The 16,746-nt window shown below is 32.1% G+C and overlaps 1 protein-coding gene, 1 long non-coding RNA gene and 1 other non-coding gene across 3 annotated transcripts; 1 reads left to right on the forward strand and 2 right to left on the reverse strand.

Annotated features, from left to right (window-relative positions):
- The first annotated feature begins 6,171 nt into the window (after positions 1 to 6,171).
- On the forward strand, positions 6,172 to 6,245 carry TRNAN-GUU (transfer RNA asparagine (anticodon GUU)). Its single transcript has one exon. It is a non-coding gene; the product is annotated as a tRNA-Asn (tRNA).
- Positions 6,246 to 8,543: 2,298 nt separating this feature from the next.
- On the reverse strand, positions 8,544 to 11,054 carry RKD4 (RWP-RK domain-containing protein). The gene is made up of 4 exons (XM_088868763.1): positions 10,793 to 11,054; positions 10,432 to 10,616; positions 9,415 to 9,854; positions 8,544 to 8,934 (listed from the first exon to the last, which is right to left on the reverse strand). Exons 1-4 carry the CDS (start codon positions 10,903 to 10,905, stop codon positions 8,686 to 8,688), a joined length of 987 nt encoding a protein of 328 aa, XP_088724889.1. The 5' UTR covers positions 10,906 to 11,054; the 3' UTR covers positions 8,544 to 8,685.
- Positions 11,055 to 13,519: 2,465 nt separating this feature from the next.
- On the reverse strand, positions 13,520 to 14,154 carry LOC148783883 (uncharacterized). The gene is made up of 2 exons (XR_016056887.1): positions 14,123 to 14,154; positions 13,520 to 13,955 (listed from the first exon to the last, which is right to left on the reverse strand). It is a non-coding gene; the product is annotated as an uncharacterized LOC148783883 (long non-coding RNA).
- Between the last annotated feature and the right edge of the window lie 2,592 nt (positions 14,155 to 16,746).

The following is a 16,746-nucleotide window of genomic DNA, read 5'->3' on the forward strand; positions in this document are numbered from 1 at the left end:
TGATAGCAAAGTTTGTGACAAGTCAAGGATAATTTATGAGGTTTATATGATGCCCTCTTAGGATCAGATAATTATGCTATGGGGTTGCGTATTATAATGGTTTTTTTTTTTTGGATGAAGTTTCTATGGGACTTAGGGTTTATGAAAACAAAATAAAGCCTCACCTCAAATACTTATCCGAAAAGCACTTTCAGCATCAAAAATTTTCATGATGGCTTCATAATTGATTTCTGACACCGACAATAAAATTTGAAACTCAAAATATAGTATAGATCTTGCAGATCTATAAATACTTATTTCTTAGGATGAAATGGATGGTCTAGATGATCTATTGCAATATACACTACGTTTAGAATTTAAAAGTCTATTTTTTTTGCACAGCCATAATATTCAGGGTGAGATGGTCTATTTAAAAGTTTTTCAACACTTGAATTGCAATTTTTGATGAGTTGTGAAGTGAAGCTTTATTTATTTTGGTAGAGTTGCAACCCTATCAAACCATTTTTTTTTTTGTTTTTTGGGTACAAGGTTAAAATCACTCCAACCCAGGGAATCGTCATGGACGGATCAAATCGGCGAAAAAAACAGGAATCGTCCGGTTCTAGAGAGAACCGAACGATTCTGCACAGTGACTCGCCGATTCACTGAACGGAATCGGCGAGTCCGTATAGTGAATCGGCGAGTCCCGTAAGGATTTTTTTTTTTTTTTTTGTAATTCATGATAGATTTTTTTGTAATACTTGATCGATTTTTTTGTAATCCATGATCGAATTTTTTTTTTTTTTTTTGTAATCCATGATCGAATTTTTTGTTTTTTTTTTTTTCTTGTAACCCATGATAGAATTTTTTGTAATCCATGATCGAGTTTTTTGTAATCCATGATCAAAATGTTTGTTTTAGTTTCTTGTAATCCATGATCGAATTTTTTGTTTTTTATTTGTTTTTTTGTAACCCATGATAGAATTTTTTGTAATCCATGATCGAATGTTTTGTAATCCATGATCGAAATATTTGGTTTTTTTTTGTAATCCATGATCGAAATGTTTGTTTTTTTTTTTTGTAATCCATGATCGAATTTTTTGTTTTTTGTTTTTTTTGTAACCCATGATAGAGTTTTTTGTAATCCATGATTGAATTTTTTGTAATCCATGATCGAATTGTTTTTTTCTTTTTTTGTAATCCACGATTGAATTTTTTGTTTTTTTTTGTTTGTTTTTTTTGTAATCCATGATCGAATTTTATGTAATCCATGATCGAATTTTTTGTAATCCATGATTGAATTTTTTGAAAATTTGTGATTTTTTTTTTTTAATCCATGATCGAATTTTTTTTTGTAATCCATGACAGAATGTTTTTGGAAATTTGTGATTTTTTTTTTTAATCCATGATCGATTTTTTTTTTGTAATCCATGATAGAATTTTTTGAAAATTTGTGATTTTTTTTTTTTTTAATCCATGATCGATTTTTTTGAAAATTTGTTATTTTTTTTTTAATTCATATTATTCAAAGAGAAAATGAGAGAGATGATGATTCTGAGGCCACCCTTGCCCAGCCATATTATTCACATATCGAGTCCCAACAGCAACAGTGTAGGGATGAGCTCGACAGTGCAGGTGAGCATGAAGGATGGACAATCTTTAGGGATTTTAGCTTGGGAACACAACAAAACACTAACACTCAAGGATTTGGGAATCGTCAGACGCCTGCTAATATCGATGATTCGTTTTTAGATCGAATCAATGAATTGTTAAACGAATTCAATCAATGGCACCAGCGTGACCAAGAAGAACAATAACGTCGTCTATCATTTTATTTTTAGATCATATGTTACTAATTTTATGCTTTATTGTAGTCCATGTATGTTGATATACTTATTCCATGATAATTCTATGTTTATCCTTTTGTGTGATGTAAATTAAATGTTGAATGGCGATTCATGCAGGGAAAGAACATATCAATATTCGCATATTCATTCAAAAACATGAAAATTCTTAATGGAGTACCCTCATTTCTTATTGAATTCCTAAAAAAGAATATTTATAATGAATTTTAATAATTTTTTCGGATTTTTTTTAAGCTTTATTCTGACCGATTCACCCGATTCCCGTTCCGGATCGTCGATTCGCCGATCCAGATCGGTTTTTTGGGAGCCTGATCCTGGTCACCGATCCGTTTTTTAAACCATTGCTCCAACCTATCATCATCACTATCATCATCTGAAGCTAATCCCAATTGTTTAGAGTTGGTTATATAAATCATGTTCCATCATTTTGTTTTTTTTTGAGTCCACAATGAAATCTAATAATAAATTAATTTCCAGAAAAATAAAATAAATAAGAGAATTAAATGTAGAAAAACAAATCAAATTAAGCAAAGAAATAAATATTTACCTCTAAAGAACCGGAACCTGAAGTTTCGGGCTTAGATCAAGCTGCTCTTTTGATTTGTACTACCATCTCATTTTTTAGATGCTTTATTCTTATTGGAATTGGTAGATATATTTATCTTAAACTTTTGGCTTTATCTAATAAATAAAACACATTTTTACTGCATCATCAGCCGCATCTGGGCTTGCCAGACCGCAATATGGCCTGGCTCATGTCACAACACTCGGGCCTCACAAAGACTAAATTATCATTTGCTGGATATTTTTAACCATAGGTCCAATTTAAGTGATTCTTAGACTGTTGGAAAGCTATCGGGGTCTCCTTTAACTTGGGATGGGTTTGAGCAGGCTTGGATTAACTATGATGGGTCTAGATTTCTTATAGTTTACTAAGGTTTGTACGGTCTTTTAGACTCATAATCTAGGTTTTTAGGAGTTCCTTTAGCTGAAATTTTGAGAGGTGTCTACATAAGGGTAATACCCTCAGTAAGACTATAAATCACCATATCTAACAAGTATTTTGGATTAATAAAAATATTTGTTAAGCAAAGATTTACATTGGTTGCCTACCTAACACAATCATCATCTTTTACCGAGGCTTAGGACCAGCTTGACAAGCAAGGGCCTGGCCAAGGTGGAGTTTGAGCTTATGATTCCAAATCCTAAAGCTTAAGATGTGTTAAATAGATAAAGAAATTTTGTTTTTAACTTTAAACTTGGTCAATGGCACATGCCCACTCGTCCAATAATAAATCTGAAGGCCACTAACAATTGTTTCCACCCTTTACTTAGGATAAACAAATTTTCTTTTGTACTTTTTCTTATATCATTTATGAAAATAGAGTATCTATGTTTTCTCAGTAACATACATTGTGTGACATTGATAGGACACCCTCTATCAACTAAATGCTTGACATTTGAATCAATTCAAGGGAAATGCGGTTTGTATAGGGCCGGCCGAGGCTCTAAACAATCAAAGTAAAGAGCATCTTAAAATAGTGTTGAGAAATGTACTTTAAATCCTGGAAATCTTTGTGATAGCCTTAAAATATATTTTGATCTTTAATTATAAAACTTAAAGCTTCAAAAAAATATAAATTGAGCAGATCTATGAAAACTTGAAAATCTTGAAAATTGACAGTAAAAAAATGCATTACAAGATGCACTATTTTCAAAATATGAAATCTATTATTCCTCTTGTCCATGCATCTTGATGTCAAGATGATTAATTTTGATGATATTTGGACATCAAAACAATCTCTTCTGGTGAAATTTTCGAGGTGGGCATAAAATTTGATTGTTTAGAGCCTTGGCTCTATATAAACTTTTTCCATGTTTAAATGATGAACAAATCAAATGCGGTCACCTTGAAAATTTCAATAGAGATGAATTTAAGACCAGGTTTTGTTATGGTGCTCTTATACCGAATATTTCTTTTATGTACTCAACACTTTCAGAGATACCCTTACTCCCCACAATATCTCAACTTTTTTTACTAGAGTATTTTGATTAATCAAAGGTAAAGTGGAATTTCTTGATAAAAAGAATAATACTTATTAATTATTGTAGAAAATGATATTATCTACATGATGTGTACATCGTCCATATGGAGCATTAATCATTGTTTAACCATTAATAGAATACCACTACTTTTTTATGTAAATATATATACTACCCCTTATAATGACCGCATCCTCGCCAAAAAAAAATTATATTAAAAAGCAAAAGCAATGAGTTTCAAATGAATGTTGAGTACATTAATGAAATACTCCACATGTAAGAGTACTCTAACAAAGCCGTTTAAAAATTTGGAGCACGACTCTAAATGATTTTCCACATCAGATCCATAATTTTACTTGTTCAAAATGAGTAAGTCTGATGATCACTGAAGTAGATAGCTGGTCCAAAAAAGATTAAATGAGTCTATTTTTAATGTTCAAAATTTATTGTTCTCTCGTAAATTTACTATGTGTTCTTAGATGCAGCTCTTTAGATGCAGGCCACTTCAAAAAACCCAACTTAAAAATGAGTTTAGGATCAGAAAGGCATCCTAAGCCACAACAGATGCAGCTCTGCTTTAGATCCATAATTTTGCAACTCAACCTATTCATGATTTAATCATTCTCAACACTTAAATGAGAGGTCCAAAACAAAATTTAAAATAGATAATTTTTTAGATTTAAAATCAATTTTTCATTCGACAATAGGGTTAGTCACAATTTAAATTTTTGTTTGGAAAACTATATCTAAGATGGATTTTTAGCGGGAAATTACTGTTGAACAGGTGGGTTGGATGATGCACCAAAGGCCTGAACTTTATGTAAACTCCCCTTGACCATACTTTCTAGGCATAGCTCCAATCCCACCCCCTCTCCCGGGGGAAGTTTTCCGGTAGAGAATGACCATACTTTCTTGGCATAGCTCCAATCCCACCCCCTCTCTCGGGGGGAAGTTTTCCGCTAGAAAATATAAGAAAGGAAGGACCGATGGGCCAGTGAGAGAGACTTGAACTAGTGAAGGGGTGATGATGGGCAATGATTTCATGCAACAGTTGTATCATAGTATGATGCAACCACACTTCTAAAAAACCATATTTGTGGTATTTGTATGACCCAAAATTTTGCACACACACTCTCTTCATCCGAATAATTAATCCAAAAAAAAAAAATTTCAATTTGAATCCTTAGATATCGTTAAAATGAATTCACCTCCAACAACGAATCTAGACCATTCATTTGGTGAATTTTAAGATCTTATCCTTTACAAGCTCAAAATAATTTTTTTATTCTTTAACATTGTTCATCTAATGATAATAAAGCCATCTAAAAAAGTTGGAAAAAAAAAAAAAACCTTTAGAGGCTAGATCTAAACATCTTATCAAAATGAACGGCCTATGTTAATTGAGCTAAAAAAAATACTTTCTAAGTTAGGTTTTAAAATTTTTCCATTTTGTGATTGTTCATTAGAATGAAAAGAGTGCATATTTTAAATTTGGGTGTGGTTTCCATAGGGTTGCAACCTTAAACAATCTAACAAAGGTGCACCTCAAATTTTATCATAATATATAATTTTGATGTAAAATGTTATTAGGATTATCTCAAAAGTTAGTTTTATATCGTTAGTTTTATATCTAATTATAAATTTTTAAATTCCAAAAGTGGTTAAAATCAAGTACATCTACAAACATATGAAAATCCTTAAAATGGACGGTGTAGATAATATGTTGTAAGATGAACTATTTCTGAGACTAAAAATCTTTTTATTTTTCATAGTCATATATCTCGATGTCGAGATGATCAATCACAAGGTTTTTCAACATTAAAACAACCTTTTTCGATGGAATTTTGAAGTGCATCCGTAATTCTATATTTTAATGTTGCAACCTTATATAAACTGTTTCCTTTAATATTTGGATCAAACAAATAGCTCTAATATTATTTTTGATGATGGTTGCATCATGATACAACCGGTGCATGAAATCATTGCTCGCGATGATAAGGGAGCGAAGTTTTCAGAAAGAAACATTTTAAAATTTGAAAGTCTTGAGAGCCAAAGGATGGAAAAGAACCATGGGTTTACAGGGCATTCTTCCTTGGGATTACTGTAAAAATAAACGGTATTTTAATTAGTTATGGTACAAGATATTATGAGGGACTATGCTTTCAGAGAGGCTAAATAAATTTCCCTAAAAACTATAGTGCAGTCAGGCGTGGCGAACGATAACAAAAGCACTAATTAGTTAAGCCTTATTATTTTAATTAGTAACATTGTGTATAACGACAACGCTGGAATAGCTCAGTTGGCTAGAGCGTGTGGCTGTTAACCACAAGGTCGGAGGTTCAAGCCCTCCTTCTAGCGCTTTTTAGATTTGCTCTACTCAATTTTGCGTTTTCTTTTTAGATTTACTCGACTCAATTTTGCGTTTTTTAGATTTCCTCTACTCAATTTTGCGTTTTCTTTTTAGATTTACTCTACTCAATTTTGCGTTTTCTATTTAGATTTACTCTACTCAATTTTGCGTTTTCTAAATTTCCTTTATTCAGGGGGCAATATACTTTGGCGCATCCTAGAGTCCATTGTGAATATGAAAAAAAATATAAAAAAAATATTTTCAATAATATAAAATTTCCTCTACTCAATTTTGAGTTTTTTTTTTAAATTTCCTTTATTCAGGGGCAATATACTTTCCCCCATCCAACCATCCATTATGAGAATGTAAAAAATATTAAAAAAATATTTTCAATAACATAAAATAACCAAAATGCTTGAGATAATTATAAGGGCATTTTAGTTATTATATTTTATAAAAAAAATGAATTGTTTTAGGTGCGCCCCATTGCCATGATGGCACATACCAAATTTCATATTCATATAATTTGTACAAAGAAAAATAAAATACTTTTGAAACATCGGATCTAGATCAAACGGTGAGTATTTGACATAATCTAAATTGGACAGCTGGATGGGAGGTAGTATATAACTTCTATACAGTAAAGGAAGTATAGAAACCTTTCCATTTATTCTATGCTTTAAGCCTTTCAAGGAGTAAAAAATATTTTCAATAACATAAAATTTCCTCTACTCAATTTTGTGTTTTTAGGATTTCCTTTATTTTGGGGCAATATACTTTTCCCCATCCAACCGGCCATTGTGAATATGTAAAAAATATAAAAAAAATATTTTCAATACATAAAATAACCAAAATGCTTGTGATAATTATAGGAGTATTTTGGTTATTACATTTTATAAAAAAATTATTTGTTTTAGGTGTACTCCTTTGCCATGATGGCATATACCAATTTTCATATTTATATAATTTGTACAAACAAAAATAAAAATAAAATACTTTCGAGGCATCATATCTAGATCAGACGGTGAGTATCTCACTTGATCTAAATTGGACAGAAGTAAAGTATATACCTTCTAGTAAGGGAAGTATAGAAACCTTTCCCTTTATACTATGGTTTAAGCCTTTCAAGGAGTCAAAGAAAATGTTTTCAACACAAAAATTTTTTATCTTGAGAGGAAAAATATATAATAGTTATGTGTGAAATCATGGAGAGCCAAAAACAAATAATTTCCCGCAAAAAAATATACATGCTTTCCCCATTCTCAATGGTGCAACCATAGAATATTTTTTTTACCCCACACAAAAAACATTCACATACAAGGGCAAAAAATGGATTTGAAATAAACGAACTTTGGACTACCATTTAGGGTGGCATTGTTCGATGTAGGAAACCTTACATAAATGTTAATGTTGTCCATATGATTTTTTTTTTTTTAATTTAATCAAAGTTAATTTTTGGGAAAAATATAATTATTATGTATTAAATCAAGGAGAGCCAAAAACAAATAAGAGTAAATTATGTATGGGCCCAAAAATAATTACCTAAAATATGAAATGATCTGATTATAGGCAGAGCTTATAAAGGGCAATCTGTTAACATTTTTTTATTTTTTTTCAAAATTTTAAATGTTTTGTTTTTTTGTTAGTATGGCAGTGCCCAAGCTTTAAGGACAGTGCCCAAACGGAAGTTAGAATCCTCAAAGCAGCCCCTTGCAAATACATTAAAACTCAAAACTCTAATATGAGGTCCCAATCCTTGGATCACTATTTTTATCAAAAAATAAGAATTAAAGAACGGTCCAATGATGGGGACCTCGAACCACCCTGGAACTGAGTTATGAACAAACTACAGAGCAGTTTGAGGTCCCATCCTCAAGCCACAGATTTTCTCAAAAAATATGAATAAAGCGCAGACAGAAGATGGGGACCTCATACCACTAATTTTTTTTAAAAAGAAAATTAAAATGCAGTATGAGGATGTCATCCTCGGACCGAGAGGCAAATTTAAAAAAAATAAAAAACATGGGTTGGCCGAATTTCCACATAATTTTCGCCCAAAATTGCCCCATTTCATATTTTAGATAAAGTTTTTGTGTCCGTACATAAATCACTCAATAAATAAATTTTCTTCACAAGATATACATGCATTCCCCATTCTACCGACAAAGTTTTTCACCACAAACAACAAAACATTCACATACATGGGGCAAAAAATGGATTTGAAACTACCATTAAGGGTGTCAATTTTTGATATAGAAACCCTAATTTATCAGTAACATCATGGCACGAATAAGAGAAGAAAGATATATCAACAAAAAAACATCAACTAATAGTACATGAAATCATATATATTTGCTTGTCAACGAGTATTAAGATTTATATACATGTTAATGTAGTCCATATGGTAATACTTTTTTTTGTTAAAGTCAAAGTTTAGGGATTTCCCCTCTACAAGTTTATGCTCCGGGCTAATTTGATGGAGAATATGGGGTTGGATGAAGAGGAAGAGAGAGAAGAGGAATGCAAGTGCCTTCTCCTCTTGTAGTTAGCCTTGAAGCAAGCCTGCCTAAGCTTCTTTGTCTTCTCAGCCAATTGCATTCCTGGCATTTTCTCCATCAAATTCCTCTGCTCTTCAAGTATTTTAATGGCGTTTCGGATATTCTCTTCACCCATGTCACCATCTTCTTTACCCAGTTCCTGAATTAATGAAAACAAATATATACATCAGTGATACTGAATCAAAAAAGAAAATGTAAAATATTAAGAGTGATTCATTCACAACTTTTAAAATTTTAGGTAAAATACAAAATGCTTTACTTATGGGTGGAAATTACAAAAGTCGATCAACCCGCTTTTTTTTACTTTTTTTCATAATTACCCTTCGGTCAACTTGAATAATGATATTTTTTTTTAGTTTGGAGCACTAACCTATTAATGAAAAAAAATGAAAAATCAAAATCAAAATTCGGGTTGACTGAGAAACAATTTTGCGAAAAATAAAAAAAACACGGTTTGGCAAACTTTTTCTTGTAATTTCCACCTATAAGTAGAGCAGTTTATATTTTACCTAAAATTTTAGGGTCTGGGCATAAATCACTAAAGTATTAAAGAATTTTATCTTGGTGTGTATACATGAAATGAGTTAAAGTTCGAAGAGAATAAGAGAGAGAGAGAGACCTGAACATTTTGAATAAGACTTTGAAGGCTTTTCATCTTCCTATGTGGCCATCTAGGAATACCAAATTCCCTGCACTTTTTCTTAAGTACAGTGAGGCCGACCTTCAGTTCCTTTGCGGCTTGTGTAATGGGCATGTAGAAATAGCTAGACAGTTCTCCATATGTAATATACCCACTACATTTATCCACCCTCCTAATACCCTCCTCCTCCTCCTCGTAAAGAAGAGATCGTTCCCTCACTAAACTCCCACAAAATTTATCGCCATTTCCCTCACAACTATCAAAACTACTGCTACCATCTCCAATCAAAGGCACTTCAGTGCTCTGCAAATCATGGAATTCCTCATGCAAAAACCCTAAAGGATGATCACTAGATAGCCCCATATTATTGTCCGAATAACCATTGTCATAATAACCATTGAATGCATTCTCAAACCCTTCTGCAAAAAAAGATGCAAGGAAGAAAACACTGTCAGTTCAAAAAAATTTCCATGGGTCTTCTGCTTTTCTGTCCCCATGGGAGAGAGAGAGTGCAGTGTTAAACTACTCGGGCGTGCGAACCCGGACTCCCCGGAACAACCCTGGGCGAGTCCCATTATCCCGAGTTTGGTGATCAAGCTCGGAAGCATAAGAAGTTTCATAAAATGAATAAAAAAATCCAAAAAATAAGAAAGAGATTTCGATTTCTTTTTCTAATGTTTTCTATCATTTTCACAGACATTGGAATGAGTTATGAATAATTAATTTTTACATTTTCCCTTCTAATTGAATTATTTCAAAAATAGCTCCCCAGTCGCAAATTGACTTTTTCAAAATCCATTATTTCACTAATTTTTAATATGTTTTGTTTACTTTTACTTTAATCTTATCTTTCATATTTTCTGGATTTTTATATTTTAAAATTCTTTTAACACTTTTTGGACTAACTCCAGCCGAGTTACTCGGACTCAACCTGGCCCAGGGCCGGGTTCTGGGGGCCGAGTAGTGCTTTTCATATACTGAGAAGGATAGAGATACCAAGGTATTTGTTGCTGTAAGGAACGATATCCATAGGTGGGGTGGGAGGATTGGAAACTATGGGGATGGGGTTGAGTTCCTGAATTTGGTTGTATGGAATTAAGCATTGGTTTGAAGACGTGCGTCCTCCACTCGTATCTTCCTTCATCAACGCCTCCTCCTCGCTCAAAGTTAGAAGAGGAAAACTGCAGCAAAGCATTCGGTAAAAAAACTGCACCAAAGCATACTCAAAATTCAATTTGCACCATACTTATACTTCAATTGCAATAAAAAAGTAAGAAAAAGCCTTCGATTCAAAAACAAAAACATAAACAAGCGAAACAAAAAAGAGGACGATATGGATGGTTACTTTGTTTCTCACCTGAGATTATTTTGCTGTAAAATGTATGGATCTTCAAGCAATAAGTCTTCACAATACCAATCGATCATGTGTGGATTTTCAAATACTACGGCTTCATGCTCAACTGTATACATCTCTCTCTGTAAAAACAGTTGAAAATGGAAAGAGAAAAAATAGAAGGTTGCAGTATAAAAACAATTGAAAATGGAAAGAGAAAAAATAGAAGGTTGTCTCTCTCTCTCTCTCTCTCTAACAGGTTCAGCCAGTAAATAGGTCGTGGGTGAATATATACGTGTGTGGGACAATATAATAAGTGAGGTTTATTGGATAGTTATTATTACATTAATAAAAGATTACCATCTCTGTGATGGGGCTTCGTGTGCGCCGTCGCATGCTATGCATGATGCATTAATTTACATAAAAAAACAGTTACAGATTTTATTTTCCCAACATTTCAAAATGAGAAATACGTGTAAGAAACCTAAGGAAAAGAAAATAGCAGGTTTTTCCATGAGAAATACGTGTAAGAAACCTAAGGAAAAAAGGAAAATAACAGGTAAAAATAGCAGGTTTTTTAGGCATTTTTTCTATGCACCTTGAAAGAAAATTGTAAACAAGTTTTTTTTAGAGAGAGAAACATTATTTTCATATGAGAGAGAGGATGATTCCCATGGCTGCGCATTATTACACAAGCACGAAGCAGGCCTTCTATTTCCGTTAGTGAGTGTGAGATATTATTGGAGTCGGCGGCCATGCAATGTGCAGATATTGAGAGTGAGAGTGAGAGAGAGAGAGGGAGAGTAGCGTTACTAACCCGATGATGAAAACGGTGTAGTACACTCCCATGGACTATGGGAACAATCATAATCCATTGGGTATGAGCATCCCAAAATGGAGGAGTGTTGTCAAATTCGTTTCGCTTCGACTGTTTTAGGTCTAGATGGAAGCGAGGCTTGGCGCTACCAGTTCAATCAAATTTAGGCAGTTAGGGCAAATTCGGCCGACGCTTTGGCCTTTTCGACGTAAGCAAGGAAATATCTATATAAAAATGTTTTTTTATTATATATATATATATAATTTATTTATATTAAATTAAAAATAATCTAAAATCTTCCTTCAAATCGGCCGAAGCACTGAATTGTTCCATTTTTTACAATGGAGCGACAATGGTGAAAGAGTGGAGTGTGGTCACACTTCAAAATAACATCATCAAGGCATCTACTATTGATTGGGTGGTGATTAACCAATGGACTACGATGTCTCCATACTCCAGATTACATTACGCTCGTGTGTATATTTTTTTGCTAGTGTTTGCAGCGCTGAATATTTGAATGACAAAGATGACCTTTTTTTTTTTATTGTGACATGTCTGTATTTAAGTGCACGTGCGATTTATTTTTCCGTGAATTACAGGATCATGTGAGTCATTACATGGTACACGTCTCTTTAAAGGAAAAAAACTGTGTTGTGTAATTTTAGAAAAGCCGTGTGAGATGATCCAAATTCTATCTTTTGTGTTTTTATTTATTTATTTAACTTTTCATTAATTAAATTTTATATTTTTTTACCACTTAAATTTTTTTTAACTCTTTTTTGCAGTCTCCACCACTCAGTCAGATCCACTTGGACTCACCCGAGTTACTAAGCTTGGGCAAGGCACACATTAAGTCCTAAGCAATGTAATATAAGAATGGAATATATAGTAGAGCTTCGAGACTACAACATCTTGTTAATTTAATAACTATAATAGTCCGTGCAATTTAGTTCTAAAAAAAAGTAATAAATAGGCCGAAAAGGATATGGTTGGAAGATTTGTATTGTCAACTCCAAGTTGTTGGAAAAAAGCTTTTGATGATGATGAATAATACATGCAGTTTTTTTTGTATGACAATGATGAATAATACTAGGTTTAATCTAAACCATTGAAGAGTGCTTGGATCAAAACAAAAATCATATTGTAATTTTATTTTTATTTAAAATTAATATTTATCTAAAATATGCAGTATATTTTTTATAGTGCATAAAATAAAGATAATAAAAATATTTTATATAAAATTATTGACTAAAATACCCCTAAAACAAATTAAGGGTATTTTTGTTCAAAATAATTTTTTTTGTTTTTATTTAGTTCACTGTATAGAAATGCATCTATAACCTAAACTCTAAACAAGTATTATTTTAAATAAAAATAAAATATAACGCCTTTTTTAATTTGAGCCATTGGAAAGTACTCCTCTATTAAGGATTAATAATTTCTCAAAAGTATCCGTGTACCATTAGTTCTCTATTTTATAATGAAAATTAAGAACTATGTATGCATGACCTTCTCTTTTGTAGTTTATTTCATTAATTTAAAAATATCAATTAAAAAATAAATCCATTAATGATTTTATTGATTGTGCTTATGGTTGAACTTAAAAGCTTCACCGGTTTCTGTCTTGATACAAAACATGGGCAACATGAAGCAACAATCCAAGCATCATAAACAAGAGTGATTTTTTATTTACATACGGATACTATTTTTTTTTCCTAAATTGCAAACCCCTCTGTTTATAGGCAAAAATTACAATAGTCGGTCAGCTAGTTTTTTTTTTATTATTATTTTCAAAATAACCTTTCAGTCTACGAATGGAATCTTTGGCCCAAATTTTAATTTTTTTTTTTCTTTCTTTAGTAGGGCAATGCCCTACCGACAAAAAAACTTAAAAAGAATAAATTAAAATTCAGTCTGAGGATACGGAGAGGCCATTAAAAAAAAAAAAAAAAAAAAAAAAAAAAAAAAAAAAAAAAAAAAAAAAAAAAAAAAAAAAAAAAAGTAAGGAGATAGGTTGGCTGAACTTCTTTGAAATTTCCACATATAAATAAAGCATTTCGTAGTTTAAAAAAAATTAAAGGGTCCGTATGTAAATCACTCTAAAGTCTAAAGGGAATAATTGTGTTGAAAAATATTCCCTATCACATCATCATAAATAAAATATAATTGTGAAACGGCACGTCTCAAAAATAGCGCAAGAATAAAGGTAAGATGAAGATATAAACTCGTTGAGATATTCAGCGCAGAAATCGAGCTTCAAGGACCGATTCCAAGAGGAAATGACTCATGGGTAATGCCCATTGACCATTACATATCTCTTCAGTGAGGTCCATTGCACTTGGCATTTGCCGACTAATTTACTCCATGAACCTGGAAAGATAAAAGGAGAGATCATTGGGAATAAGCAAACATTATTTAATTAAGGGAATAATTTCCTCACTAGTGAAATATCCCTTACCCCATAAATCGGGGTCGTTTCTTTGTCAATAAAGTTAAATAAAGATGTTAATAACTCAAATTTATATGTGTTTACTAACCCGAAAAAAACAAAAATCAGTATGTGTTGTACGGCTGAATAATAGTATTTCCCATGGTTCGGATTTAATCCTGACCAAATAAAGAGTCACAAATTATTTTTATTTTTATTTTCAAAATTTTCCTTGAAATTTATTTTCAATGAAAATTGGTGCACCCCTAGCGCACATAAAAAACTAATAAAAAATATTTCAAATTTAAAATTAACCAAAATACCTAGGGGCACCCCAAAATAAAAAAAAGAGGCATATAACCATGCAAGTACAGCCACGATAAAAATTAAAATAATAATAATAATTTGTGGCTTTTTCTATTTTGGATACAACATGGTAGGCTACCCTAAAATTTGGCCATAAACCATATGAAATGGAATATGAATTGAACTAGTAAAAAAAACCATATTGCACCCCTCTCTCTCTCTCTCTAAAAGAGGAAACTTAAACATCCTCTCTCTTAACCCCTACTCTCTGTTTCCCCTTTAAAACTATACTCTCTCTCAATTTGTGTGTGTGGGCGCAAATTATATCTAAGTTGACATATAAGTAAAACTTTGTTTTGATTGAAGAATGAAACTCAATGAAATAAAGTATATGCAATAAATAACATAAGAAAAACTTGGTCTAACAGGCTTGTGATGAGACAGCAAAGATTAGGTTTTCATAGTCTAACGTCTTAAGTTCCATTCTTACGTGTAACCTTGTCAAAAACAAACATAAGATAAAAGTTGGGTGAATGTCCCATTGTTATAAGAAGGTGTTAACATAGTATCAGAGTCGTATGATAGTTAAGAAGAGTCATATGATAATTAAGAGGCTTATTGGAGTTCCTGAGATATAGTATATCAAGTCTTTATGAACATATCATTTCATGTATCATATAGTGTAACATATTATACTTTTTCAAAATGGTGTAACATATAGTGTAGATAAGATGTTGTAAAACGTATTATTTTTTAGATTTAAAATCTTTTTATTTTTCATAGTCATACATCTCGATGTTGAGATGATCAATCAAAGGGGTTTTCAACATTAAAACTACCTTTTCTGATGGATTTTTGAGGAGCATCCGTAGTTCCACATTATAAGGTTGCATCCTTATATAAACTTTTTCCTAGAAATAATGGCCCATTATAATTTTTAAAAAGAAATTCTCATTTTTCATCTGATTTTAGCTTTTTATTTATACATAAAAGTCAGCTGAAATTTAATTTAAATAAAACCAATATCCAATTTTAAAAAAATTCATTAAATTTGATTGTTAATTATCATTATATTTGCTACAAAGGAATATTGAAACTGGAACAAAGTTTAACATTTCAGTAAATAAAAATTTTGGCCACTCACTCTTCTAATTAATTAATTATTTTCATTCCGAATGGCAAGACTAATGTAACTACTAATTTGGTTGTCTAAAGTGTCATGCATATTATCGAAATTGTGAGTGACCTTATATTCTTCCTTATCGATTACAAATAATTATCATTTAAATTTATTTTTATTTATTGATTAATAGTATTACATAATTACATTTTATAGCTCATAATTATCACTTTGAAATAATAGAAATAGCTAAATTGTAAAAAAAAAAAAAAAGCACTAATTATGGACTTTGTTAAATTTAACTTTTAATTATCGATGTATTGTTGTAAGCATATAAGGTATGTCCCTAATGAAAGGGCACACCTATGTGGACCACACTCCTTTCATGTATTACGCTTACTTCATAAGAAGGAAGTGGAGAGCTGTTACCCTCTCCTCATTAGGTGGTTATCCTCCTATGAAGTGTGAGAATCATCGTATTGTTGAGACTGGTCTTACGCTCTTTCACCATATTTGCATGCCTCGGCGATTTTGAATGGAGACATTCTCCATGGCCAGTTTTCTAATAAATCATCTACCAACTTCGGGGTATATGTCTCCGCATGAAGTTTTGTTTGGTATCCCACCTGACCACAATATTTTGGCGCATATTTAGATGTTAATGCCATATTTTTTGGTATGTTCACTCTGATAACTTGGAGCCGAGATCTATTCCTTGTTTGCTTTTTTGGTTGCGGCTCTCAACACAAAAGATACAGATGTCTTGACCTAGTCATTAGTCGCATTTATCTTTTGTGCCATATTTTCTCTCCATCCACCTCCTTCCATTCCCTTGCCATAGGAGGACTTCAATGTTCCTCTCTCTGAAATGCCTACTCCATTACATGATACTAATAGGGCTCCCTCTTCACCGAACACATCTCCCTCTCTTGAACCAACCCCGACCTTGACTTCTTTAACTGAATCCTCCATACCACCAACCTCATGTGGTCCTTCTCATTCTGCCACACCTATTCATAATTTGAACACTTGCACTGCAAATGGGACCTGCCAACCAAACGTTCCCTATAGCTATCTCGCCTCTCGGCATCCTCTTTCCAATAGGTGATACAATTAAGAAAATAAACTTAGGTGGGTTGATCATATACAACGTTTAGTTAGCAAGTCGGGGTATAATAAAATATCGACAGACCAAAACGTTAGTAATAAATCGGTTTTATTTCAAAAAGTCGAGGGAAGAAATCAGGTAAAAAAATAAAAATGGTCAAAAAATAAGATAAGTTATAGAATCATGAATATTTCAGATT

The sequence above is a fragment of the Amborella trichopoda genome, chromosome 1 (genome assembly GCF_054954075.1).
Source record: "Amborella trichopoda isolate Santa Cruz 75 chromosome 1, AtrichopodaSantaCruz75HAP2 v2.0, whole genome shotgun sequence".
Lineage (NCBI taxonomy): Eukaryota > Viridiplantae > Streptophyta > Magnoliopsida > Amborellales > Amborellaceae > Amborella > Amborella trichopoda.